Source organism: Papaver somniferum, unplaced genomic scaffold (assembly GCF_003573695.1).
Source record: "Papaver somniferum cultivar HN1 unplaced genomic scaffold, ASM357369v1 unplaced-scaffold_135, whole genome shotgun sequence".
NCBI classification, from domain to species: domain Eukaryota; kingdom Viridiplantae; phylum Streptophyta; class Magnoliopsida; order Ranunculales; family Papaveraceae; genus Papaver; species Papaver somniferum.
In genome coordinates, this window is record NW_020622713.1 from 10607558 (window position 1) to 10632388 (window position 24831).

The 24831-nt window shown below is 36.7% G+C and overlaps 2 protein-coding genes, 2 long non-coding RNA genes and 2 other non-coding genes across 7 annotated transcripts in view; 2 read left to right on the top strand and 4 right to left on the bottom strand.

Annotated features, from left to right (window-relative positions):
- The first annotated feature begins 4429 nt into the window (after positions 1-4429).
- On the top strand, positions 4430-6927 carry LOC113334130. 2 transcript variants are annotated; one of them, XR_003352521.1, is made up of 4 exons: positions 4430-5128; positions 5695-5879; positions 6005-6334; positions 6547-6927. It is a non-coding gene; the product is annotated as an uncharacterized LOC113334130 (long non-coding RNA). The 2 variants fall into 2 exon arrangements; XR_003352522.1 differs by having other exon boundaries at positions 6013-6334.
- LOC113334128 lies at positions 6752-8234 on the bottom strand. The gene is made up of 3 exons (XR_003352520.1): positions 8093-8234; positions 7883-7999; positions 6752-7714 (listed from the first exon to the last, which is right to left on the bottom strand). It is a non-coding gene; the product is annotated as an uncharacterized LOC113334128 (long non-coding RNA).
- Positions 8235-14971: 6737 nt separating this feature from the next.
- LOC113334274 lies at positions 14972-15160 on the bottom strand. Its single transcript, XR_003352697.1, has one exon. It is a non-coding gene; the product is annotated as a U2 spliceosomal RNA (small nuclear RNA).
- Positions 15161-18369: 3209 nt separating this feature from the next.
- On the bottom strand, positions 18370-18555 carry LOC113334271. The gene has a single exon (XR_003352696.1). It is a non-coding gene; the product is annotated as a U2 spliceosomal RNA (small nuclear RNA).
- A 730-nt stretch (positions 18556-19285) lies between these two features.
- On the top strand, positions 19286-21375 carry LOC113334090 (immune-associated nucleotide-binding protein 12-like). Its single transcript, XM_026580427.1, has 5 exons — positions 19286-19409; positions 19516-19654; positions 19768-20092; positions 20188-20248; positions 21326-21375. The coding sequence occupies exons 1-5, from the start codon at positions 19286-19288 to the stop codon at positions 21373-21375; spliced, it is 699 nt and encodes a 232-aa protein (XP_026436212.1).
- A 2063-nt stretch (positions 21376-23438) lies between these two features.
- The window catches only part of LOC113334091 (T-complex protein 1 subunit theta-like), a 1967-nt gene continuing 574 nt past the window's right edge, over positions 23439-24831 (bottom strand). The window contains exons 2-5 of the mRNA XM_026580428.1: positions 24299-24459; positions 24025-24171; positions 23734-23895; positions 23439-23519 (exon numbers count right to left, since the gene is read on the bottom strand). Coding sequence (XP_026436213.1) covers positions 23439-23519; positions 23734-23895; positions 24025-24171; positions 24299-24459 — 551 coding nt within the window. The remainder of the gene's footprint in view (positions 23520-23733; positions 23896-24024; positions 24172-24298; positions 24460-24831) is intronic.

The window sequence follows — 24831 nt, forward strand, 5'->3', positions numbered from 1 at the left end:
GTTTTGGATTTTTTATTTTCTTTGAATTTTTTATGTTGAATATTTATGTTTTGAACCAACTTTTTTTTAAACATAACAATTTTCTAGTTTTATTAAGTGTTTACAATGTTTGTTGAAGTTTTGGATTTTCTATTTTCTTTGACTTTTGAATGCTTTGAACCAAAAATAATAATTAAACATAACATAATTTCACGTGAGAATTGGCATCATCAACTAAGGGGATCGAACCCTTGACCACGAGATAAAAATTTACACACCCTACCCTTGTCCTTTGTGTCCTTTACATTGATCGAAAGCCAAAGACATATAACGTTCTGTGCGTCCTTTACATTGCTAGTACATGAAAATGGAACCCATTTTCAGAGTCTGGAGTGCAGCAAATTGTGTTAATCAGCGTGTCACTAATCTGTTTTATTTACATGCGTGTTGTATTTCTTCTTCAGTTTCTTGCATTAACAATATTTTCCAATTTAAATTAGTGATTACATGTGACACAATCTCAGTCCCAATCCGTTTCGGCTCCCTTGGCTACGTTATCTATGAGGCTCGCTGGTAGGCTAGCACAACAACCTGTTCAATTATTATACTCCCTCCGTTCCATTTTAGAAGATGTTTTAGGGTTATTTTTTTGTTTCATAATACTTGAAAGTTTTCATATTTTTTCCACAAAACTAACAGTAACATCCTTACATTTTGTCTTGAAAGTATAAATTTATTTTTAAATGCACTAATAGCATTTAATGTTTGAAGACTTTTCTCAAGGGTATAAATGGAAGATCTTCACATCTCTCTTCATTTCTTAATCTACGTGAAAACTACAAAAACATCATCTAAAATAGAACTGAGGGAGTAGTAATATGTTGTTGGAGGTTAGCTTGTTAGGGTTCAAATTAGTTAATGTAATAATACTCATTATCCATTAATAAGATAGTTTTTAAAAATAAAAAAGTTGAGCAAAAAAATAATTTTTTTAATATGGAAAAAAAACTATCATCCTACATTTATTGTGGACAACTCCAATAAAAATCTGGTGAACTTTTTTTTAGACAATTGTATAAGTATTAGTATTAGTGGAGATTTCTCGGTAAATCTAGGAGGTTTGGGAAGAAAATACAAGAAACCAATACAGAGCTTGCTTAATTTAAGGTTTAGCCACATAGGATCCGGAGCCGTTATAGCGGTAGATAGGAGGCAAACAATGTTGAGAGTGACACATTTGTAATTTTGGAGGGAATTAGCAAAAAAATTTCATAGGAGATCAAAAAAAAACCATTGTATATTACAATTACAAAATAGTAAAACAATAATTCCTAAGTTTAACACCATGTTTGTTTACATTTGATTTGCGTTTGGGATTTGAGTCAACTCCTCACTCATAGCGAGTCTTACGTTGGACCGTTTGTTTTCTATTTCGAGTCAAATCTAACGCGATCTCTGATTCATACATAATCTGATTCGGACCCGTTATGGAAATATTTCTAACCCAAGGGACAAAGCCATTGACTCACATATTTTTGAGTCAGATGAGTCAAATTTAACTCAAAAACAAGCATATTGAGTCAGATCCAGATAAATTAGATGATTTCAATAAGATCCACACGACTCAGATAAATCAGTTACAAACAAACAAGGTGTAAGTTTATACCGATTTGCTCACAAATCTAACTCGATGGGCTAAACAGGAAATCAACCACCTGTTGGGCTCCTTCCCTCACATTGGATGGACCATAAGAGCAACTGCAATAGTGCAATCAAAATCAAAGAGCAAAGACCAAAAAAAACGATCAAATTTGAGTTTAGTCCATGGTGTCATACTACCGTAGTGGAGTATATTTAGTCGAGCCGTAGTATAGCCTTCATTTGTTGTGAAGCGAAGTTATAAACTTCGTCCAATTAAGGCGTACATATACATTACGCGCGTTGTGAAGCGTTAAAGAAATATCCGCATGGTGTGGAACGCACGTAAAATTCACGGCGTAACAAGGGACGGAGATACTACTCACGCCAGATGGGGCGTTTGCTCATATACACGCCTACAATCATGCGAGCATTATAAAACCACTCAAGTATACACACGCTATCAACACGCGCGGGCCTTAAAAGCAGGCGAGCCTTAATATCTCTGCTCGATAGGTTTGTCAAAGATAATTGGGTATGTGTGGCATAATTGGGTATGTAATCTGAATTAGTCCAAAGAACTAGAATATGGGACGTGCTTGGAAAATGGGGCGTTCATATTTTCGAACAGCAAACCATCACATACTAGATTTGTGCCCGTGATACGCACCGGGCATGTTTTTTTCTTTTAATTTGGTGTGCGCGGCTTTCGTCTCGCCCCGTGGCGATGTATTTTGATTTGGAAAGTGCGAGGCTTTGTCCCGCCCTGTGGCAGTGTATTTTTGGTTTAGTATGTGCACGGCTTTGTCCAGCCCCGTGGCAATATATTTTTGATTGGGCGAACGCGGGGCTTCGCCCCGCCCCTTGACGATGTATTTTTGATTTGATGTGTTAGGGGATTCGTCTCGCCCCGTGGCGATGTCTTTTGATTTGGCGAGCGCGGGGCTTTGCCCCGCCCCGTGGCAATCTATTTTTGATTTAGTGCGTGCGGGGCTTCGCCCAGCCCCGTGAAAATGTATTTTTGATTGGGCGAGGGGGTCTTCGTCCCGTCCCGTGACGATGTATTTTTGATTTGGTGTGCGCTGGGCTGTTTCCCGCCCCATGGAGGTGTATTTTTGATTCGTTGTGGCGGGGCAATTACATTAAATATGTGGAGGATATGTGCAAATTTTATTTGTTTATTCCTTTTAATTTGGTGTGCACGGGGCTTCGCCCCGCCCCATGGTAATGCATTTTTGATTTGGTGTGCGTGGGGCTTTTCCCCGCCCCGTATAAATGTATTTTCGGATTTGGTGTGGCGGGAAAAATAAATTATATAGGTGGAAGATATGTGCAAATTTTATTTATTTTTTCTTTTTATTTTTGCAGAAAAAATGTGGATTTTTTCCACATTTATATATTAATTTGGAAAAAATAGTCCTAATATAGTTATGGTTTCCTTTTAAGTTTGTAATTTTTGAACCAATCATACGTTGCCAAGTGTCCTCACATAAATATTGTCACAGAATTCCAAATTTAATTTGGTTTCTTTTTTCTAATTTTTTCCTATTTTTTTTAAACCAATCATACGTTGCCAAGTGTCCTCACCAAAACGCTCGTTTCACAAAACTCAAAAAGACATATTTCGACCAATAGGAAACGAGGATTTCCTCACCGTTTAACGTGAGAGTTTTATTTGTCTTGATCTTTAAGTCTTTAGATTTTATAGCAAAATGGGACGTTCATATTTTCTTCGTCTCAATGGGACGTGCTTGTAATGACCGCCCGAAGACAGGCGTACATATTAGTATTACCAACGTCCGGATAGGCGTATTTTATACCCACGCCCAATTGAAGCGTACTTTATATCCACACCCGACCAACACACGGGGTAATATATATCCGCTTCATGTGAAAAGTAAGTTTAAGGCTCGCCTATTGACAAACATAATTTATAAGTTCGCTCGACCAAATTTGATTTGGGTCCGTATTCTAGATCAAATATAGTCCGATATTTGGGTTGAGTTTGACTTTTAATTTTTATTTTGTTTGACTGTGTCACGTTTTTGGAACAACATCACGTCCACTTTGGATGCTCTAACGTTTAAACAAAAAAGAATAAAAAAACAAAAAAAAAATGAAAAACAGACAACGTGAATGACAGCTAAGTTTAGATTAGATTCCGAAGCTTCCAGATTTCTCAAGTCCCGTGAAAAATCACTATTTATTTTCCTTTTCCATCGTAATTTCCTCCTCCACAGGTGGTTGCGCTTCTCCTTCCTCTGCAAATCTTAAAAAATCATCTTCTCAATCCGTTCCCTGCGATTCTCCGTGGGAGAGAGATTTCTTATCTCCAAGGTAAATTAAAGAACTAGATCTCTTTTTCTTTTGGATCGTAGGAAATATTTCAGTATTCAAAGAGCTAGATTTGTTGTTTGGGGTTTTGATTCTGGGTGCTGCTTGTGTGACAGGTTTTTTTCGTCGATTTTACATTTATCTATTAAGCTGTTCGAGAATGTCTCATATCCTTCAAATCGAATCAAATTTAATCTCGTTTATAGTTTTTGAAATCTTAGGATTAGATTTTTGATGATGAATTTCTTTTTGTTGATCTTTAATTCATAAACACGCGGTAATCAAAGAGATCGTGATCGGGAAAGAGCCCAAGCTAGAAGCAGCGCTTCTAAATCTAAGACCAAAGACGATGGCTTAACACCGGAACAACGCCGAGAAAGGGACGCCAGAGCTTTACAGGAGAAAGCGGCAAGGAAAGCTGCACAGGGTAGCTCTGTTGGAGGGGAGAATCCAGGCAGCAAGAAAGGAAATACCAAGAAATAATAATATTTCTTCTGGTAGATCTAGAATTAGGAGGAAAACAAACAAAACTGGGGTTGAATTTCTAATTGATATTTATGTATTGGTTTTCTCCCTGTGAAATTTTATTGGAATCTAAAAGTTTTAGTTATGATGAATTTGGTGATTCAGTTCTTTTAAGGAACGTTGTACTTCAATTTCAATCAATCAACAATTTTCTCTAATATAAATAAGAAAGAACCTTTTGATTGAACATGATGAAGTTTCAGATTGCACTTAATTGCTATTTATCTGCCTTTTATTTGCCTGTTCACCTGTGGTTTTTCTTCCTGCACCTCATCCTCTTTGCTAAGGAGAAGGGTCAAAGGCCAAACTTCCCAGGAGCTCCCCTCCAATTGTATACAACAAATGGAAGTTATGATCCAGGCAAGTTAATACTAGATCTTATTTTGGTTTCTGTTATTGTTACTTGATTCATATCAGGCCTGAAGGTTTCTGTTTGCTATTATTGTTATTATGTAGCGGGAGGGTTTAGGGAACTGATGATAATGCCATTGAGAAGATTAAACATGCATTTCTTCTGCAGATTGGAGAAAGGGGTGTTACTGAAAGGCTTTCCTTGTTTTGGGGAATGTTGGGGTTCATGGTATATAGCCTCTGTGTGCATTTCGTCTGAGAATCCTTCATGAAAGAGGCTTGAGCTTGGTGAGAAAGAAAGGTAATGCTTCTTGTTGTGTATTTCTTTTCTTGATATCCTGTTTACTTGTTTATATCTGGAGCTAGAGTATACTCTCATCTTACTTGTTCTTCTGATTTGTGTTTAGATAAAAGCGCACAATTTGTGTTGATTGAAAATTTACTTTGTGTGGGATTAGTATCACTGAATCTTAAGTTATAATTCCTGTATGCTATTTTCTTTTTTGATTTGTTCTGAATAGCCTAATTGCCACCGAAAGTTAGTTGGCAATTAGGGGTATCAGTTTGTGGGTTATCTAAGCTCACGAGTCATCAAAGGGATTGGTTTGGTTTAAAGATCATTAGATGGTAGCTATTGATAGCTCTAATATGTATCTTATCTGCAACACTGTTGCAGTCGAACTTGAAATATGGCTAAGACAACATAATTTTGGGATGGGTTATCTCCATGCAAGTTATTTGGAGAAAGATTTGGTGGCTGAAAGTTAGTGACAGGCAAGTTTGGCCATTTAAGTTATATTTTCACCTTGTGTTGTCTTTGGTTTTGTATAAATTGTATTTACACATCTCTCTTTTTTTGTTTCGCAGTTTGGAGATCTTTAGCTTCATGACAGTGATGTTGTATTGCCAGAAGCTGTGAGGTACCAAGACGAACTAGCAAGACATTCCCGGGTGGTTTTTGTGAAGAATTACAATATGTTTCCAACGACATGCTAGTGGCATTGGATACTGCTGGGTCAACTATAATTTCAAGATGTTTTGGGCACGGTCAGGTCAGCTTTCACCAGAACGCCATCTCAGATTTAATTGAGAATTTTTTTGGAATGGCCTCAAGTTTTCCTTCAAAGCTAACAAGCATGGTTGCTCTTAAACTTAATTCAGTTCCGGTGTTTGTTAGAGTAACAGGTTTCGGCGAAATAGAGGTGGTAGAAAAAATTGATAGCTCAGCTGCTATTATTGATCCTGTCTCTGTCTCAGAAGGGCAACAAGCTTCCGCCATTGTTCAAAAAGGTGAAAGTAATTACTGTAAAACAAGTTAATGACTGGATTAGTGGTAATCTGCTGAAGGAAACAATTGTTATGGACCAACAAAGAGGGAATGTATGAACAGTTATATTCGAACAGACAGGAGATATGGATTGGGGGCTTTGATTGTCACGGAGGATCATTCACTATTGCTGCTGCAACAGGGTGAGAGAAAGTGAGTTTAATCTACAAAAGTGTTATTGTAAGTTTACATCAATCTTGTAAAATAGTATGAATATATTCAATCAATGAGATAATTTTGCATGATGACTAAATAGATAAACAATTAGATTAATTGGAGTGTAGTTGTAGGATTTTCTACAACTACAGTAGACGAAGTTCTTTAAATCTTCAATAGTTTGCCTGTCTTTCTTAATGTTGTCTGAATCCTTGGGCATTTTGTTGTGTTTACAGTGCGCGAGACTGTCATGGATTCAATTAATTCTCAAAAAGCTTCATTCTCTAACATCATATGGGGCACAACTCTGCCTCCATATTGCAATCTTAACTCAAGAAAATCTGCGCAGAAGGGGAACGGGCCGGACGGAGTTTGATAGCAGTTGAATAGGACTTGAATCACTTGCTTATCTGAAGCTTCACAAACATCAAGTGATCAGCAAGAGCATAAAAGCATAGGAGCGATGGTTTATTTCAACAAAATGTGGATAACAAATCAATCTTCTTTTCACCAGTCTTTGGCGTTTGTGTTTTATAATACTGTAAATTTCACATGGGAAAAATAATAATAATAACAGAAGTACTCCTAGGCATCAACAATAGGAAACCACTATGGCATCAAAGTGAGCAAGTCAGTTGCTTTATCTGTTGTTTAGGAATTGTGCACTAGTAGAAAACAATTCAACAATAGGAAACCACTATGGCATCAAAGTGAGCTGTTACGTTCTAAAAGAAAAAAATGCCAATCCCAAAACTACGCAATGATGCATTTTTGTCTAACCGATGGAAATCCTGATTTCTGGTCGCAATTGATCTTCAGTAATTGGAAATCCTGTAGAGAACATAGTTCGTGCACTCGGTGGAGTACTAACTCGTACTACCTGTGGTTCCTCCACTATACGCAAGGAAGAAGAGCCCCCAATTTCATCAAATAATCTCTGACTATATACGTTGTTCCCTGACAATGCTTCTCTGAAAATATCTTCAAAGTACAGGAGAGATCTTTTACTTTGTTCTTGATTCCGATATACGGAATTGTTCCATCGTGAAACAGATTAATCATAGGTATATATAGTTCCGAGATCCGACAGCGTGTATCAATCTTAACGTTATGGGCAACTCAATTAATGAAGAAGGAGGTGGAGTCCTGGTGACTGTATGATATACTAACAATATCTCTTCTTCGAAGGCTGAATTAATGATATCGCTCGGATATGACGGTAACATAGGGATGACATTGGGATATCCAAGCTCTTCCATGAAGAGCCAGAGAGCCATCACAGCCATACAGACTAAAGGTTCCTTGTGCATGTTCACTGCAAGTTTTCTGTACATGTCTCTGTCTATCTTGTAAATAGATCGTAATTCATCCATCGTTATCTCATCACTGGAACTGGAACCGGAACTGGAAGATGACATAATTATTTGAGAAACGACAGACAGACGAAAATGAGATGGGGTGGTGATAATGGGATTACTGGTTTGAATTATAAATTGACAAACACAAAAAGGGTATGTTCATGCTATTTGATCATGTGAAATTCTAAAATTTAGATACAAGAAGCAACCATACCTGAAGGAAATTAACGGGAACCCTCCATCAACATTTTCCAGAAACAAATGACATGACCGGACTCAGAAATAAATCATGAATGACCCATCAATGTGAGCCAAGGTAGCTAGGTAAAGCCTATCAACAACAACATCAGAAGCACAGATTAGTTTGATGGACAGGATTTCAATCGAAATCAATGAAATTGAGATGAGAAATATAAACACTTACTTTAGTATTGAGAGGAGATATCATCATGCTATGATTCAATCAACAAAGCTAAATCAGATTTGGGTTTGATCTTCTTCTTCTTGCGTAAACTAATTCTTGAGGAATCCATTGTGATTGCGGCGGCTGAAATGTGTCCGTAGAGGGGGAAGAAAAAAATAGAAACATTTAGGGGAACTTTTATAAGGAACACAAGAGTGATGATCCAACGGCTAAAACTGATTTTAGGAAGAAATGGATGGTTATAAATGGACGACAGATGATCCCTGTAAAGAAGCTGGTCCAATAAACTCAAATCCAGGCCCGTTACAATCCATGGTTGGTCTGGTTGGTGTACTAGCATGTGCAAAGGGCCCGTTAAAAAGGTTAGCCGGATACCATAACTAACAAGGATGACTATGCCGTGTATAATAAATACACCACATCTTGCTTGTTGATAGCTTTGGTTAAAACCATGAGTTAGATGACATCGGAACTATTAGATCCAATGATCGGGAACCTGCTAGTTCAAAAATTATCTACAGTGCTAGAGCAAATGGCTAAACAGACAAGTTATAATGGCTAATACTCGAACATACGAACTGATACAATACTCAAGACAAAGACAAGTACTCCCTCTGTTTCTGAAAGACCGTCCTCTATTCCTTTTTCGTCAGTTTCAAGATTGTGTCCAGCTTCTGTTTATAGTCATACTTTTTCAATGAACTCTAATATACCCTTAAATTTTTTTATATTCGTAAATTCATTTTTAACTTGATCCAATCTAAAACGTTAAAGAAATTAGTATAATTGAGGAAACAAATATATCCTTCATTTCTTTTAAGAAAATTTACATTTAACTCTAAAAATTAAATTCCTTATAAAGTTTATACTTCATAAATTAGATATCTTTTTAAATTTTTCTTTATATTTCGTATTTATAATTCTCACAACAATTTTGGATAGTCTTTTTTTCTTGGTAGCATTTTTATTAAAATAAAAAAGGTAAGTAATTAAGGGTAGCCAAGTAAAATAGTATGGTCTTCTTAATATTTTGAGAAAGTCAAAACGGACTGTCTTTGTAAAACGGACGGAGTATGTATCAGTATGACCCTTTTTTGGGCCCTTAAATTAGGGTTTTTATGTTTAGAAGCCCAACAACTAAACCACTCTCAAGTCAGTCATGAAACTTTGTGGCGGACAAGCAGCAGAGGATGATAACTTGAGAGTGGAGAGGCTCAAAGTGCATATCGAAAACTACATTTTTGGTAATAGAACAACCAAAAATGTTGTTGCTCCACCAAGACAATGCAAAACTCTTGTGTACAATAAACCTGCACTACCAAATAGGGCAATCCTTGTAATCATGATTGCTTTTCTAAGTTCGCTGGCATGCCTAAATCAAGGCCAAGACCCTTTCAAACATTCCCTCCATGTTAACTCTTTACACTCGACTCAGTGCGTTAGATATTATATAGAAAAGCCTCCAGTTTCTCCTGTAATTTTAAAAAGCTTCCACACCCCTAACCTCTGAAATCTGAGCAAATGCATCTAACGGAAAACAACTGAAAGATGACCACCGTAAAAGTTCTGACACCTGAATTGCTTTACAAGAATAAAAACTTATACAGTCATTATAGACCTTTGAGCAGAGTCAAATTAAACCCTCTAGAATGCCACTGCAGAATTCCAAATACCCACTAGTGTCTAGCTCTATAATAGAAGTCTAAAAACCATAGTTTAACTACTAGTTGCTGAAATTGTGAGCATGGTTGTGCAATACATCTAATGCTTTATCAGATACAAGTTAGTTCGGACTAGAAAATTTGTATGATAATAGGTCTGTGCTAGTTGGTAACTACATAGGAGCACAAAACATGAATCATGCATACTGACACATAATAATGTTAGAACTTCAAGAGTGATTGACCAAAAGATTCCTACTTTTCTATGAAGGAAGATGTACTGAATTAAAACTGGATACAAAACATAGTTTTAGTTCCATTGCATGTTCTACGCCAAAAGTAATATACAGGAACATTAAGTGCAAAGTATGATGTAAGGACTAAGAGAAAATTCACCTGTTTTTCCTTTTACGATACTTGTTCAAGTTTTGATTGCTTCACCAGGCTTTAGTGTTTCTGTGGTTTCCTCTCCAAATGCTTTCAGCGAAACTAAGGTGTTCATATGAGGAACTGCGGGATGTATTCTTCTACCAAAATCCCCAAGCACTTTGGAAGAAGAAGATTTCAGGTCATGAAGATGGAGCTTCGTATCCGAGTAACATAAAACTGTACCATTACTCGTAAGAGAAAGGGGAGTAGGGTACGAATCCATATTGATTAAACTGAACTCTTTACTCCAGCTAATTGACTCATCTTCTTTTTTATTCAGTAACCATACATCAACACTTTTTCCATCTTTACTATAGCGTGTACCACTGTAATGACCTCCCAAACCCCACCCCAGAAATGCCCATTCCAACATTCATCTAATTCTACAAAAACTCCATTATCCAAATCAAATGCCTGCATTCTCCCATTTCCGAAATTCCAATAAAGAAATCCGTCAACAAAGACAGCATGTCGTTTAGACATAGAATCCGAAACTTTGATCTTCCCTGCATTTCTCCATAGTTTACCAATGCCGAGAGTATAAACCTCAATATTTGCAAATTCGGATCTCCAGAAAGTGTAAAGCCTAACAACCTTATACTCATTAGTCGAAGCAACATAACCAAATACAGACGACATGAACCAAACAAGATGATAATATGTCGATCTATCAAGTTCTGGTAGGGTGATACTTTCTCTAGTGATTGGATTACAGATATAAGCAACATAAGAAGCAGTACTAGACTCATCCATGGTATAATGACTAGGTAATCCATTAATACAGACCAAACTGTTATACTAACCAAGGATACTGTATAAACTAAATGGAGGTGACAATTCCAATTTCTTAAATCTATAAGAAGAAACCTCATCATCATATTCTAAATAACATAACGAACCACCAACCATCTTGCAGACAAACCTCAACTTACCAGAATCAGCAGTAGAGGTTACTCAGTAGGATATTTGAGTGCATATGAGAAAAGGATCGATGGTGAATAACGTTTCTCCGGGATTTGGAAACTGATTTGCAATCCAAAACTGATTCCGTTGGTAACCGGGTGAATATATCTAACATGATCTCTGCGGGAAGACCACTGAATTTACCCATTTGTTTGATGAGGAGGAGCAGAGAATCAGAGAGGAGATATAAGAATTTGGGAGTTCTAAAATAAGGCTAGGGATTTGTTTGTTATACGAAAGAAATTAAGGCTCTTATTTTAAGCAATGTTTTAAAAACCAGACCGGTCATCAACCCAATAAACTAACTGGGTCAGGGTTAAGTGGTTCAACCAGTAGTTCACTGGGTCACATTAGATAATGATAATATAATAACTGTTTTCTACAGTGACAAATGTATTTTATTTTTTTTGAAGGTACACAGTGTCAAATGCATACAGCAAAATAATAGCAAGTAATCCTATTTGACTTGTTCCTATCTAACATTAAAGGAGTCAATGGGCAGATACTACGTGGTTGTAGGGGCCAGTATACATTAAGTAACAATACAAGGAGTTAAAAGGAAAATATTACTATCTTATTCACCCCCTTAACTAAATCTACCGTTTCTTATTGCTTTCCCTTTCTCCATTCGTTTCACGTTCTCATTCTTTCTCTTAAACATATTATCACAGACACCGCCCTGCCTACGATGTCATCGGGCCGCTTACTCAAAGTATGTGATCCCTTTTTTTTTAACACGTATATAAACTTAAACCCTGCCCCCTCCAAAATCCCGACAAAACATCTATTTTTTGAGAAAAATAGGAAAATAACTAAAAAATGTTAGTTAAATATTTTTATAATAAAACTTTTTTTCATTTTATTTTTTACTTTATATACGTGTCAAAAAAAAGGGGCCACATCGTAGCCGCACCGCACAGACACAAAGAAGGAAATAAATTCAATTGTGGCTGATTTATTTGATTGCTACTTTCTTTTCAATTTATTTATTCATTTTCTTCGTCACCCATTCCTCCAATTGTCTTTGAAATTTTAAGCACCTTTGCAAGTATAACGGCACCTTTCCTTCATCATTTTTTATAACGGCAAGAACCCATTTGTGATATACAGATTATTAAGTAAATGATCTATCCCATGCATCATAGATCTGATACATACTCAATCTTATTCTTTTCAACCATAATTGTTCTTTGAATTACCATAATAATCTCCTACAGAAATCAAAAAGAGTTTCAAAAAATTTTATTTTTTTTCCTTAAAGTGAATTGAAAATTGACCCGATGAACCGGATAAAAAATCAGCTGGGTCGACCGGTTTTCCGGTTGGACCGGGTTATTGAGTTTTTCAACATGCTAGTGGGTTATAGGTGAATCAGACCGTTTTTGCTACTGGTTCACTGGTTTACCCGTTGAACCAGCCGGTCCGGTCCGATTTTTAAAACATTGGTTTAAAGTGAAAAACCCCAAATCGGTCGACCTACCGAGTCATTACCGTGTTGGATTTTTGGCCAAAAAAGTTATTTTCCGACTTATAATGATTGAGAAAGGCAATTGGTGGTACCATTAGCTTCTACCATGAATGATTGAAATTTTTTTATCTTCAGGACTGGACTTCAATAGTATTTTCTAGACGATTGTCATGTCAATTCTATCGAGTATTTGAGTTGAAAGGGTACCAGGTTAACAATCTGGAAGTTGCACACTGGTGCCTGAAAATCTATCGGTGGCCTAGGTACTCTACTCGCGCAGTCCACTGAGTTGCTTGAACAGTGCGCCATATGGTGAAACTGTCATGAATCATTTCTCAAGAAGCTTGCTTTCTAACATCAAATGGGTCACAACTGCCTCCATAATTAATGCCGTCTGAACTCAAGAAAATCTGCGCATGCAGAAGGTGAACTGAAGGAGTTTGCTAGTATGTGAATATGACTCAATTCACTTGCTTATCTGAAGCTTCACAAACATTTGGTTTATATTCCAAGGTTTATCTTGGTAAGTGTCACAGGTCCGCACTTCTCAAATGCTAAACCAACCAGACAATGGCAACTATACTCCACAGCACAATTTAAGTCAACTCGGACTGAGCCAATACTTCAATTTTTTGACTAAAACTCTATTTATCCCATACTAAATAGAGGTTATGTTCACTAATCTTCCAAGTCTTCAATCAAATGCACACACTCCGCTTGATGCATAAACAATTAAGCCAAAACCAAAAGGGAAATATGTAACAACAGAACTTTTCTTTTAAATTAGGCCTTAGCCCTTTTATTTAAGGCGGAATGCTGACATCTCTGACTTTGGCCAAGCCGCTGGTGATGCATCGTCATTATGCATCATCACTTGGCTACTTGACAGCACCGTTACAGTAAGCCAGATCAGAAGTGATTTTATAATCTAACTTGATTCTAAGATTGCTAAAAAGTTAGTTTTACATTCTGAATTTTTGACTTGATTACGAGCATTAATAAACACTGTCTTTTTTTTTTTTTTTTTTTTTTTTGAAGTAAAAGGGTAAAATTTTATTGAAAAAGAAAAAAGAAATACAGAGAGAGAAGGCGCCAAAGTGCATCCAAGAGGGAAGTAAAAACAACCCAAACAAGAGGGGAAGCAACACACAATAACCCAACTATAGAAAAACAACAAAGACTAAGCTACAAACCTAAGCTAACAAAGCATATAGCAACTCGAGTAAAAACCAGTTACTTCTTTTTCTTGGCTGGAGTTCTCTTCCCTCTGCCAAAATCTTCATTGCAAGAGACTCCCGGCCAAAAGATTTTAGCTTGCTCCTTTTCAGATTTAGAAACACCCATATTGTTATGATCTTTTACAATGCCCTTAAGATTGTGCTTGTACTCTGCAGGTTTGGCTTTAATCATACCAAACTGCGCATTAATACCCACAAGCTTGTCCAGTTGTTGGTCTTCACTCAAAGGTCTTCTCTGAGATACTTCCTCAATTGATTTTGTCTTGAACTTTCCTTCGACAGCAATAGTCTCATTCACTTTCTCTACTTACATCTCTTCGTCATCTGTTTCATTAATAAACACTGTTGTCCATCATTTGACCAGCAAAAGAACGAAGAAGCTAAGGCAGCATGGCAGAAGATGTGCCATGGGTATCCAGGTGACCGGAAGGTTAATTCGATGATTAGGCGAGCACCCTTCCAAAAAATTCAGGAAGGCCATTTACTCAACTCGCTCCTTTCAATAGATGTACATGCTCAATGCTTGATTTATTCGACGGTATGCAAGCTACGATTTATCTAGCAAGTTCATTGACAAAAATAATTCATGAAAAGTTAAGAAGTTGCCGTGTAGTCTGAAGTTTAAAGGTAGATTAGGCAGGGGTTTCGCCAGATATTTACAGTAGTCAACATTTAAAGATTAGATTTGGTAAGGTTGCGCCAGGCCTTTGCAGTAAGAGTTAGGGTAATTGGTTTAAGTGGAGGTACTAAGAGTCTGCATAATAGAGACTTAAATTATTTTTGGTGGAGATGTTTGAAGACAAAATACTACAAGAACCATAACCCACTCAGCTGACAGTTGATGAAAACTGGGAGTTGGGCCTGAGCAGGCTTTAATGATAACGACTGCAGAGATGCGAGTGAAGCAGCTGTACAGATGCGAGTTTGCTGATGGTAGCAAAATACACTTAAAAGATAAGTCGACTGCACATTAAAGTCCCCATCCAAAGCCTAATAGAACTCAAGTTAGTCATAAAGAGCTGGAAGCTAAGAGAACAACCACTTTCAGGCTGCTGGCAGTATGCTGTAAGAAATGACATCATATATACCATGATGCTGAAAGCTTTAAGATCAGAATTGGTAGGGGTGCGTCAGGCCTTTGCAGTAGTGCAACGCAGAGGGACGCATGAGAACCCCAGCAGCAAGCTACTTGATGGGAACTCCCCCACGAAAATAATTTTAAGATCATGCCATCCAAAGGACAAGCATATCAGATATTAAACCGATAAGGACAGATACTACACTTGATCAGGGCCGTCGCTGAGCATAGGCTAGCTAGGCGACGACCCAGGGCCCTCAAATGTTGGGCCCCAGATCCTATTGGTTATTTAATTATCCATTAGGTATTCAATATCTTCTCTTTTTTCCTGATTTATTGTATCTGATTTCTTATCCAATTGACTTTGCTATTTTTCTATCCTTATATTTACTACAATTTACAACTTCTAGGGCTTTTTCCTTTAAATTAGAAGAACAAGATTTACACCAATAAAATATCTTCTCTTTTTTCCTGATTTATTGTATCTGATTTCTTATCCAATTGACTTTGCTATTTTTCTATCCTTATATTTACTACAATTTACAACTTCTAGGGCTTTTTCCTTTCCTAATTAAATTAGAAGAACAAGATTTACACCAATAAAATCCAAGTTTATCATTTGACGTTTAATTTCTTTTATCTAGGTTCCACTTCCAAATTTTTTATTTCAACAATTCAGTTCTTCAAAACAAAACAAAAATCAACAAATGAACTCATTTGATAAGTTGCGCAATCGGCAAAAAAAGTTAAGTTGGAAAATCGACAAACAACTAATTTTACAACCTCTTATATCAAGCTTGAAAGTTATCTGAATTATGATATGAGTTTCGGTATATTTACGGGCATGGCATATAATATTACGGCGTGTGTATATATATATATATATATATATAATTGAATCTTTTTGAAGTTTTTGGCTGCCCAAACAGGAAAAGCAAAAAAATGTTGATTTTATTAAACGATATGGAAGACTGCAATCCCGATATGTTTATATCATACAAAATTTTATTGACAATTCTATCAACAATTAGCTTGTCGAAACAAAGTTGGAAGTTGATAGTGGATAAATTTATTTCGATAATATGATTGATGATTTTGTTTCGAAAAGGTAGGAATATTATTCTTTGTAATAAGGTGTGTTTTCGGCCTTTTTACACATTTTTTTTGGCCAATTTTATTATTTGATTGTCTATGGTATCAAACGAGAAAAGAAAATTGCCTACAGAGGTCCCCCGTTTCTTTAAATTCGCCTAGAGCCCCCAAATAGTTTGCTACCGCCCTGCACTTGATCATAGTTTATCGGTGCTATGATCATTCAACACGATAAGTAAAATAGGGTAAGCCAGCTTACCTTCCCAGCAATAACAATCCCCTTAAAGGATGTGATGCACCCTCCAGATTTTGCATTACTCAAATTTGCCAGAAGAAGTTGTACAGAAAATGACCAACTGTTCCATCTTATACAGTTGTACAAAAGAGTATCTGATTGAACCAGCCACAATATAGCCTATAACCGTATAGATCACGTAAAGCAAATATCATACTCGGGCCAACAATTTCTTTTAGTTGGTAGAGGTGCGCCAAGCCTTTGCAGTAGTGTAGTGCAACACAAAGGCGACGCAAGCTACTGTGGAAAGTCCATTGCTCTCTATGAACTCTGGGAATACTCATAAAGCTGGATTCCTAATGAATTATTTGATCCAATTAACAAAAATACAATTAAAACCATGACTAGTTGTTCATGATACCTAACATATCATAAAAAAATAAGCTACTTCTTTGTTGCAATTACACGTTTCACATTCAAGCACTTGATTTTCTGCTTCGTAAGTTTGATTTCTGGCTGTGCACTCTAGATTATTGCAGCTATAATTTTTTTGCACCACTTAATGAGTTATTTACCCACATTCCACCAATGCTCTTCTTTGCTTTCTTTCGACATTCCTCAATCTTTCCACTTCTTGATCTCTTATTTCTCGTGCACCTGCTTTTCTGTGTCAGTAATTGTTTTCCCCTGAGAACATCTTCTTCATCATCACCAGAATCAATTAATATGATACCAAGAACATATGCAGCAACTACGTGCCCGAGATTTGCTGATTTCTGCAATAACTCTTTGCCTAATTCAGTTTCATTGTTATGGAAGAATTCCACCATTCCTTGCCTATACAAAACTTCTGGGTTCTGCGCTTCTTCACATTGTTTCAAGAATGTAGAAACCTCGGGCTTTGGGCACCATTGGATTATTGGTAGTTGTTCGACAGAGGCATGTTGAAAGATGAGCGTATCGCATCCAGCCTCACGGAAAAGTTTACAACTGAAATATAAAACCATATATATTAGAAAATTTTCAGATGGATGTGTATATATAATCATCATGCATGCAGGAAACATTAATTAAAAGCTTCGGAATAGAGATATCAAAACAACGTGCATGTTTAGCTAAAGAATATAAATTTCATTCCATACCTTTGGTTTGCTTTGAAGTGATCGACCAAAGATGCAGATGCAACTTTGGCTAATATCTCCGTAAACACCTCACGTGGTATAGAGTTAATGGTCGCCGAATTACTATTGGTTTTTGAATTGGCGAATGCATGTAATAATCTTGACATTAAATTGGATATAAACTTGATCATCAAATTTCAAAGAGATCCCGATGGATCCAAATCATCATCAACAAAGCAATCAGAAAGACTTTAAGTCATTACTTAGAGCTCCAAATCATCTTATCTTAAATTTTATAGTCTCATATTCATCAGTTAGCAGGAATTTTTTTGCTTAAATACTACCAGAAGCAAAGTATCTATCGAGCAATGATATGACAAGCACAATGTGGAAAGGGTTCCCATAATTTTCAGATCTTCTCCGAAGGAAACATGCCGATATGAGCTCATTTTTTTCCATGCGATGAGAGGAACTTAGAAAACTAGTTTTCTAACTTCACTATTTTTTGTAATCATTACAATAACATATTTATTTTTTTTACAATGAGAGTTGGGGTATTGGTTTAAGTCGAGGCCATAAGAGTCTTCATTATAGAAACTTAAATGATTTTCGGTGGAGATGTTCGACGACAAAATACTGCAAGAACCATAACCCACTTAGCTGACAGTTGATGAAAACTGGGAGTTGGGTCAGTTGATGAAAACTGGGAGTTGGGTATGAGCAGGCATTAATGCGCATTGGTTTTCTATTGTAAAGCAGCTGTACAGATGGAAGCTTGGTGATAGCAAGATACACTTGTAAAAGATAAGTCGATTGCATGGAAGCTTGGTGCTAGCAAGATACACTTGTAAAAGATAACGATTGCACATTGCCATCCAAAGCCTATTACAAATGTTGCCATATGCTGCAGAATCCAGGCTGGCTGTTGCTGGCAATATGCTGTGAAAACTAATATCATACTATGATGCTAAAGGTTCAAAGATTAGAATTGGTTGGGGTGCGCCAGGCCTTTGCAGTAGTGCAGCGCAAAGGCGACGCGTGAGAACCTGCGGTGGTGGGAACTCCCCATGAAAAAAATTAATTTAATATCGTGCCGTCTGATGGACAAGCGTATCAGATACTAAACTGATAAGAACAGATACTACACTTGATCTTAGCCAAAAGGCCGAGAAAGGTATGAGTTTTCCCTTCTACAACTTCGCCTTTTATATTGCCCTATCTCCTGCCACCTACTTAAAACTAGACGACGTGGGACTAAGTTCCTAGCTCACGGCCTTCAACATTCGAGCCTCTGAGGTTATACTTGGAGTCCATGAACTTGGGTTGGGGTTACTCCAGTGAGACTTTAGAAGAATTGGCTTTGAATGATGATGAATGTATGGATTGGTTTTCCATACTCCCAGTTTATTTGCTGAGGATGGGCTGCGTTCCAAGAGGATAAAACTTTGAAACAAAAAACTTTAAACATAAAAAAGTGATGAATTTCATGTGAATCCAAAAAGAATCGAACATATAATAAACAAGTGTATCAACATTTTGGTCGGCAGAAAGCTACCACCACATGCCTGCTACCTTAACAAGTGTATCAACATTTCAACTTGATACTTTGGAGAAAGAGATGACAGCAGCAAGATATCGACGTTCCGACTTGATATATACGCATCTTAAAGAGATGACTGGTTGGATAATCTCCTTGTGGGTCTTGATATCAAATGGAGACGATTGGTAAGAAATGAGGAGAGTAGACGAAGAAAAGTTATTGTGCTGCAATTGTGTGGGGATAATCGTTGTCTCATATACCAGTTATCGTGATGTGATCAAAGAGATCCTGAATCACTCAAGTATTTTCTTGGTGATACCGATCTTATCTTTGTTGGATCTGGAAGCGAAACTAATGCCGACAAGCTAATGGTTTATTATGGTTTGAAGGTGGCTAGAACTGAAGATCTCGTCAGTTTGGCTGCTTTTAATCTCACCAACAGCCAATTTCAAAGAAGAAAAAAGAAAGAAAAGAAATGTTTTGGAAAAATTGGTATAGGATGTTCTCGAACCAGATTTATCAAAGAGCGTATTAGTCTAGACAAGTGACTAGGAGCATGGATTGTTAAGTAATCAACAGATTGAATTTGCTTGTTTAGATGTGGTTGCTTCGTTCAAGTTAGGTGCCGAATTTGATGAGTGCAGCCAGTCCAAAACACACTTATCAGGCAACAACGACCACCAGACAAGGAAGCAGGTTCCTTCCAGGTTGAGGAACTCCAGTGGAGTTAAAAAGCTGTAGTTCACCTTAACCATTCCCGAACCCTAGTTTTTCTTGGAAAAACCGGCAACGGAAAAAGTGCAACAGGGAACAACATCTTTTACAAAGAAGATTTCAATTCTGAGTGTAGTCTTGATGGTGTTACAACTAAGTGCGAGTTGCAGTCGACCACATCTCCAGATGGACACATTCTTAATGTGATTGATACACCAGGGTTATTTGGATTTTCACCAGGGCCAACAGAGACGATTGAAGAGATCAGTAGATGTATTAATTTTGCTAAGAATGGAATTCACGCTATTCTTTTTGTTTTGTCGATTAAGAATCGTTTCTCGAAAGAAGAAGAAGAAGAAGCTGTTAGAAATCTCCAGACTCATTTCGGAGAAAAACAATTTGTTTATTTCATGATTGTTGTGTTTACTCATGGTGATCTCTTCAAAAGAGATGACAACAAGGCATTGAGTTTGTGGATCGCAAGGCCCCAGAAACCTTAAAGAATCGACCCATTTGTGCAAAAACCGATTGGTTCTTTTTGATAATGTGACTGCAGATAGGAGTAAGCGGACCAAACAAGTCCTATACAAATGAGATATTCGACGAGATTAAGTCAGGTAAGCAACTTCCCTGGAAAATGAGGCGACGAATGGGGAACAGGAGCACTAGGTTGCGCTAACCTAAGTGCATTCTCCATTGGCAAAAGCATCGGTGACGGTACTAGTAAGTATTGTGCAGTATTTTATCTCTTTCAATATCATGCAAAGGTACAGTGGATGCACCCCATCTACAAAGATATTTTTGATTGCATGTTTATTTTGATTTATGTGAATCTCTTCTTGGAGTAAGAATTGATGATTGAAAAGCTATTTAGGTCGTCACCTATATAATGATACTTCAAATTAAGCTGAGAATTTCAATTAAGTGAGACGAGGGTCAGTTTATCATGTTGATTTACTGTGCTAATTGCCAATTGAACTTACTGAAACTAAGTACTAAGAACTAAGCTTAAATTTTTAAGGGCACTAAAATGTGGGGGACCTTAAGCCATAGTATCGGCAGGTTTTGATGAACATCGATACATATGCTTAGATCGTTGAGAATTTTGTCAAAGCCTTAAAGTGTTGTTTACAAACACCACTCACGAGTTAGGGTTCTGATTCTCGTAAGGTACTCCACCTCAGTGTTCCATAAAGGAACATTTGACTTGGACTAATTTTTGAGTCTTCTTGTAGAATCTCTTGCAGGAGTTCTAGAAATAAGCTGAAACATGTGGTTTAGAGAAGTAATTCAAAGATTATTTATATATATATTATCACATGTCAAAATCACATGATTAGACACTGATGTATCATTTTGTAATAATACACGAGTGGATTTTGAGATAATATTCTTGAAAGGTTAATCATATGTGGGACAACTACAAGGTTTGGAGAAAACTTAGTGTACATGATGCAATCTGATTTTACATATATATTTGTATTAGATAAGATACTAATCCTATGGATTGTCTCTATTATGAATATCTTGTGATACAATAAACATGTTTTACATCTACCAATAAATCGGTGTTGTTTAAGATTTGACAGGAAACTTTTATACGGTTGACGTGGTCTAAAGGATCAATTGGTAACCAAAAGAAATTTTGAGGATATAGTTTCTGTCTAATGTGTTTAGTATGTGTTGTAAACCAGATTTGCATGTTCGTGTTTATCATGGGAAATCACAGGGATGCTCTGTCTAAAGGATCAGAGATTGGAATGCACGAGGTACATATTTAATTTATAATATGTAATATATATTGCACTAACGTTAATCTTGAGGAAGCTGTAAAGAATATACTACTGAATAGTACATGTATTTTTTATGCTTTATAACCACCTATGAAATATGTGATATTTACGATTTGACTGAAAGACCAATTTAGTTGATATGATCTAAAGGATCGAAGGGAACCAGAAGAAATTCTGAAGGAGATGGTCTTTGTCAAACTAGATGTGTTTAATGTGTGTTGTAAATGTGCAGTATATCAAGTGTATACAAATACACTAGTATCTCAAAAGAGTGGGATAATCTGATCAGAGACTTGTGATATGACTTGTCATACTTGAGGTACATCTTAAATTGTGTATGTAATACATATTGTACTGACCTTAAGAGATGTTGTTGTTTCAGGCTATGAAAAATCTTAGCCTATGTGTGTATCCTCTTAAGGAGTGTTTGTCTAAGGAAGTCCTTAAAACAGACAAGATGAACTTGTATATTGAAGAAATCAAAGTTCGTGTGCTTTAATTCAAGCATAAGAGGAAGACGAATGATTACTAAGATGCTTCTTAGAAGATATTTCTCTGTGACCGAAGCCTGTGGCCATCATTGCAGAAACTCAATTGACTACGTGAGTCTAAAGTAAATGAGCAATGACAAAGTCTAGACATACTCGGAGAAGGCTAATTCGGTAAGACAACTATACTCTTTAATGAAGTAATTTTAGATGATTCGTGAAGTCAAAAAGAGGTCTCAATAGACATGTAAAGTCAAAAGAGAACCTCACAGACTTAGGGAAGCCAACAGAAAAATTAGTGGTCCTTTGACGAAAGGATTTTCTAAAGAGATAGTTAGTAATTATACATCGAGGGGGAATGGGACTTAAGCTCATATAAAATAAACTTGTCATGAAGGATACTCAACCTTGCTGACTGGAGATCCCAAGATCAAGGTTTCGAATGAGACAACTAATTTATGGTAGGTAAAGGTAAACACTATCAGAGAATTATATTCTCTCTGTCCCTTTCCTATGGTGTAGATGTGATAGTGTGACTGCATGTGAAGGGTGACTTTTAATAAGTCTTAATGAGTTTTATACTTTCAATTTTAGATTGAAGTGGGGTGTATCAGTGAACACTCTTGATGGAACTCACCTATCTGAATGAGGAAGTGGGTCGCTTCCTATGAGAATATGAGCTGATTCTCTATAGCATTCTGAGAAACAAGACGTCCAGGGCCAAAATGGACACAACGGCGGAGCTTGGCAGCAACCTTGGAGATATCATGCGTGGTTGTTATCGCGAATTACACCAAATGTTAGACAGTTCAAGACCTTATGGACACTGGCTAATAAGTAGTTCCGGTAACCTCTCACTAAGCAAAGGTTCAAGACCTCATGGACACCTATGCATATTCGTGATATTTCCTGTTTTCCGTGTTTTATCGTATTTTCATTCATGTGGGGGATTGTTGGAAAAACCACCGGTTTGATGTGAATTAAAATTTAGTATAAAACGGTTTTTCAAAATAATTAAAATACGTTCCAAATTTATCACTTAGATTTTTATGGGATAAATTTACCTTATATATTTTGGATTTGTGTTAGGGTTTTGTATGCATAAAAACCCCTCTTGTATCCGTGCGTTTTGAGAACTTTTTCTTCTTCGTTTTTCTATGAGTGATACTAGGGTTTAAGTGCTAACAATTCCATGAGTTTTCCGCTGCCAAGTTCTAAAAGAACAAGTTTGAATGTGCTATTCAAACTTGTTAAGATTGTTGTATCTTGGAGGCAGATGTACCCGTAGGGCTATAGCATCATCTTTTCAGAGTGTAGCCGGGCATTCTTGTCTTAAGGACAGTATGTTGAACATGCGCCTCAATCTACCATTACAAGTTTCTTCTCTCTATGTTGTTTAACAGGGATGTTCATTACATCAACAATTGCAGGAGACGACACAAAAATCAGATAAATGCCTCTTATATTAATTAGTTGTTTGATTTATTGAATTTTAATTGTTTTTTCCAACAGAATGTCCTTGCAAATCACTTGGGTGTAAATGGAGAATAGAGTGAGATATAAGTGCAGTTATCACCAGGTACAGGTTTAAAGCGCGTAGACATAACCTTTATTCGGCACATAATTAACCGTATCGAAGTTGAATTATAACTACAGGCCACTGAATACATTTTAAGTCTTACCTTTTTAGATGAAAACTACAGAACAAGGATAGCTCGTATGATTGCATCATCATAAGTCTATTCATGGTTCATCTACATTACCAAATAATGGAAGGAAACATTTTAGGATCATGAAAATACGTTTTTCTCTTCGCCTCACCTTTGCCATTTCCACCTTTTTTATGCTCCCAGACGCATCACTTTTTAAGACCATGCCCTGGATAACCATCGAATTGCGCAAGCCTCCTCCTTGAAGCTTTGCGACACGCACATTATCCACATTAAAGTTTGTCGGATTCTTGGGGCATACCGGGATACACGCCTGAAGTGGAAAACAGTTCACTGCTGTTAATCTGATTCAAATCTAGTAATAATGGTAACCAAAGGTGTCTCTGTCAAGAATAACAATGAAACAAGAGGATGACGAGTTGGCTTGGTTGTAAATTATTACATCAGCAATAAGAGGGCACAATATATTTCCTTGATCAAATTGCTTGCTAGCAACAACAGCTTTCATTCGAGAAGCAACTTCTTCTGTGTTCCGCACATCCATTGTCTCTGAACCCTTCTCCACCAAGCTCTCCAAGATTTCAACTGTCTTTGAACCAAAACAAAGATAAAACAAAGTCAGGAAAGAGCATGCACCATACTAAACAGTAACTCACTTAACCATATATCCGAGAGTTCTAACGGATAGTGATTAGTTGATAAATACTAGTACAAACCTTATTGGTCCCTTTCATGTATCCGCTGATGATTTCGCTCGGGTGCAGTCCAATTCTGATCAACTCCTGGAGAAGCTCTCCAGCAAATGATGTAGTGAGGTTATCTCCATCTCCAATTTCCTCCTGTTGCGCTTTAGCAGCTAACACTAGGAGTTTGGCTCCTTAATAATTTGTAGAAGTCATCTATAAATGGGCTATTCATCCTTACTTTTCGCTTTTTAACTTAATTAAGTAAAAACAACTTCTACGAATGTATCCAAAGTCCATATAAAACTTAAACACTTATAGCCTATATGGATAAAATTTCTCAAATTACTTTTCGACTTTTAAAAAAAAATGCAGAAATTAGTATGGAATGCAATTTTAAAATGACATCCAAATAAGCTACTAACATTTTATAAAATAAAATATTTTTACTTATATTTTGGAATTAACACTTGCGTAAAGGTAGTCGGATTCCGAAGTTCTAAACCCCCTCTATAATTGTACTTGTAATTGTAACCATCAAAAGACAGAATGGATGTGTTTCCAAA

Coding starts and splice junctions, on each gene's coding strand:
- LOC113334090 (XM_026580427.1), top strand. CDS start 19,286: ATGGTTTATTATGGTTTGAAGGTGGCTAGAACTGAAGATCTCGTCAGT. Junction 19,410..19,515: donor GAAATGTTTTGGAAAAATTG/GTATAGGATGTT, acceptor TTGCTTGTTTAG/ATGTGGTTGCTTCGTTCAAG. Junction 20,249..21,325: donor ATTCGACGAGATTAAGTCAG/GTAAGCAACTTC, acceptor GTTGTAAACCAG/ATTTGCATGTTCGTGTTTAT.